The sequence below is a fragment of the Strix uralensis genome, chromosome 22 (assembly GCF_047716275.1).
Source record: "Strix uralensis isolate ZFMK-TIS-50842 chromosome 22, bStrUra1, whole genome shotgun sequence".
NCBI lineage: Eukaryota > Metazoa > Chordata > Aves > Strigiformes > Strigidae > Strix > Strix uralensis.
In genome coordinates this window covers 5,741,605-5,742,826 of record NC_133993.1, presented here as the reverse complement: position 1 = coordinate 5,742,826, position 1,222 = coordinate 5,741,605, and the positions used below count along the sequence as shown (strand labels likewise).

Sequence of the window (1,222 nt, the reverse complement as noted above, 5' to 3'; positions counted from 1 at the left end):
CAGAAATGAGGAAATGAAATGGCACTGTTGACGGAAAGCAAAGCACAGCCTGTGCCACTAGGTAGGATATTTTGCTTTGGAGGTGAGTCTGTTGGAAAATTACTGCCCGCGTGCAGTGACTGTGGGCCTGGGGCAGTGCCGGAGCAGTATAAAAGCGGGCCCTTCTCTTCACTCTCTCATCCACTCCTCTCAGCTCCATCTCCTTGGGAACAAGGTGAGTTGGGACTCCTTTCTTGTCTTCCTCCCCCTCCTCCTCCTCCTCCTGCTCCTCCTCGTGTCTTCCCTGGGACATGGGGCCACTTATCATGGGAGTGGGAAGGGGGCAGAAGGTTTTTCATGGAGAGAGGCTGGGGCTTGGCTCAGGTGAGCTATGGACATGGTGGGGACATCCTTGGGCTTGGTCAGTCTTGGCAGGATTCTTTTGGGCTGATGGGAAGGAGAAACCCGTGGTCCTCCCTAAAAGGCCTCCACCTTTTCTCTCCTTCTTGTCTCTTTTCTCCCTCATGGTGGGGTGACAGGCTGCTCCTCAACCACCCCTTGTGCATTGTTTTCCACTTCTAGAGCCCAGGCTCATCTCCACTGTCGAGACATGTCATGCTACAACCCGTGCGTGCCATGCCTGCCATGCCAGCCCTGCGGCCCGACCCCGCTGGCCAACAGCTGCAATGAGCCCTGTGTCAGGCAGTGCCAGGACTCCACCGTGGCCATCCAGCCCTCCCCCGTGGTGGTGACCCTGCCCGGCCCCATCCTCAGCTCCTTCCCGCAGAGCACCGCCGTGGGCTCCTCCACCTCCGCTGCCGTTGGCAGCATCCTCAGCTCTGAGGGAGTGCCCATCAACTCTGGGGGCTTTGGCCTCTCCGGATTTGGCAGCCGCCTCTGCGGCAGGAGGTGCCTCCCCTGCTAAAGCTGCTGGCGACAGCCCTGGGGAACGCCCCCAGGGACACACACAGGGTGGTACCAGACTGGGGACAGAGCACTGGGTTCTTGCTTTCAGAGGCAGGGGAGCAACCCCACCACTCCTGGCAAAAGGACGTGGCCAGCCTGGGCTCTCACCAAGCACGCCCCATGCCTGCCTTTCCTTTCTCCCACTCTCTCCTTTCCCTCCCGTGTGCTGCTTGTCCTGTGCTCCCCTGGGCTCTGAGCCCCACAGAGCCAGCCTAGGGAGGACCTGCTGACCCTGATCACTCTTTGGGGCAGGCAGGTGGACACCTGGCTGCATCTC

At 60.2% G+C, this 1,222-nt stretch overlaps 1 protein-coding gene across 1 annotated transcript; it reads left to right on the top strand.

The window, feature by feature from the left end:
* Positions 1-589: 589 nt before the first annotated feature.
* On the top strand, positions 590-904 carry LOC141953281 (feather keratin 1-like). Its single transcript, XM_074891745.1, has one exon. The coding sequence runs from the start codon at positions 590-592 to the stop codon at positions 902-904; it is 315 nt and encodes a 104-aa protein (XP_074747846.1).
* Positions 905-1,222: the final 318 nt, after the last annotated feature.